This window comes from Myzus persicae, unplaced genomic scaffold (genome assembly GCF_001856785.1).
Source record: "Myzus persicae strain clone G006 unplaced genomic scaffold, MPER_G0061.0, whole genome shotgun sequence".
In the NCBI taxonomy this organism is placed as follows: Eukaryota; Metazoa; Arthropoda; class Insecta; order Hemiptera; family Aphididae; genus Myzus; species Myzus persicae.
The window spans coordinates 1-1800 of record NW_019103007.1 but is presented as its reverse complement, the minus strand read 5'-3'; the positions used below and the strand labels follow the sequence as shown (position 1 = coordinate 1800).

Below are 1800 nucleotides of genomic sequence, written 5' to 3'. Positions count from 1 at the left end.
CATACTCCTTGACACTAGACACTTTAACTTCATCAAACATTAATACTGTAAGCTTTTCAGAATTATTCAATACTTCACCATTGAGTTTCATTAGATTTAGTACATCATGAAGAACACCATTCCTCATTTCTATGCTTTTGGCCCACCTCTGAAGAGAAGAAAGTCCTAAAATCAATTTAAAATTAATACAAACATTTTTTAACTAAGTATAATGGTTCAATGAGTATAAAATAAAAAATTATTTACCAGGTAGAGTATAATGCAGTTCATTTTTGACATAGACATATGCTCTTTTACTGAAATACCTAAGAGTGAAGGCTTTTGAAATTTCAGCTCTTGTCCAATGGACCCTTTTCTTTTTTTGCATTATTAAATTCAACTGGTTTGCAGAAAATATAGATGACAAATATTTCTTGGCTTGATTTTCAATGGTTTGACTTTTATTTAAAGAGAGCAATTTGATTTGTTTGGTTGTAGTTTTCTGCGTTTGTTTTAAAAGCAAGTTAGTTTCTTTCAAATTTTTAGTTAGAACCTTTATACTCAAACGAAGTGATTCATTAATTTTTTTATTGTCAATATCAGATTTTTTAATTGACGCAATTTCTTTTTCCAGTACACTGTAATCAGTTTTTAATATGTCATATTCTTTAAGTAGATTGATATAAAACTTCTCATAATCTAGTTCAATGTTAACTTGTGTAAGATCATCATCTGGTATAGACAGTACTTTGGATGTACTGGATGTACTAAGAGCTGAATTGATTATCTTGTTGTGATCCTACAACAATTATTAACAAATATCTGTGAGTTACAAAGTAATGTGATAAGTGAGATAATATAATATAATATTTATTCCTATATATTGTGATTTATTAGTGAGTTTGATATATTATTGTTTCTTTGCAATTATCAGATAAACATTAAATTGTACAGGTTATGAGGTCATGAATCATGATATTACATCATATATATAATAAATTATCTCTACAAATTATTAATATTATTATGATACTAAAATAATATAAAACTTTCTGTTTAAGTATTTGACTGTGGTAATACACAGGGACAAAATTAATACATGAATATAAATTTTAATATTAACCTCTTTTATTGATTTTCTTTCCATCCTTCTTCTACGACTAATGATTGATGCAGATTCAACTAAGTCAGTTGGTAAATTCAACGTAGGAATTGCATCCTCTTTAAGTCTTCGACTCTTAGATTTATATCCTAAAAATACAACAAAGAATAAAATATATTATATCAAAGTTTTATTTTTAGAAATACTACTTAAAAGTTCTGCTTTTAAGTCTCGAACAAATGCATCAACATTAAAGTGATCAGAGCAAATAAATGATGTATCTGGATTAAAATGGTCACCTCGTTTGCATTTCTGAACCCATTCTTTCCGATAGTTTAGATCTTTTGGAAATCTAAACATAATATATTTTAAATGCATATAATAATAGATATAATAAATACCTAAATACCTTAATTATAAATAATATATATTATTTTCAGTTACTTGACTGTTTTATTATTCATTAATATACAGTGTCGGTCTTTTTGGACCTTGTCTATAGTAGGTATACACTTTACACTTGACATGTATTATACTAATATAAATATTGAAATATAATATAATGCATTAATTGGTAATAATTTTAAGTACCTGTGAAATGATATGTTGGATTTTCCATCATTTTTTGATTTACTGTAGTTATTTATGCAAGTAGCAATAGCACAACATGAGCCTCCTTTCTGCTTTAATATCTTTGATTCCATAATACGTATAAACTT

At 26.4% G+C, this 1800-nt stretch overlaps 1 protein-coding gene across 1 annotated transcript; it reads right to left on the bottom strand.

The window, feature by feature from the left end:
- Positions 1–6: 6 nt before the first annotated feature.
- On the bottom strand, positions 7–1793 carry LOC111033561. Its single transcript, XM_022314352.1, has 3 exons — positions 1673–1793; positions 1103–1433; positions 7–778 (listed from the first exon to the last, which is right to left on the bottom strand). Exons 2-3 carry the CDS (start codon positions 1124–1126, stop codon positions 239–241), a joined length of 564 nt encoding a protein of 187 aa, XP_022170044.1. The 5' UTR covers positions 1127–1433; positions 1673–1793; the 3' UTR covers positions 7–238.
- Positions 1794–1800: the final 7 nt, after the last annotated feature.

What these genes read in the sequence shown, in the direction of transcription:
- LOC111033561 (XM_022314352.1), bottom strand. Translation starts at nt 1,126, where the DNA reads ATGGAAAGAAAATCAATAAAAGAG. An exon ending in AAAGAAAATCAATAAAAGAG is followed by an intron (nt 779 to 1,102) that starts GTTAATATTAAA and finishes TAATTGTTGTAG; the next exon opens with GATCACAACAAGATAATCAA.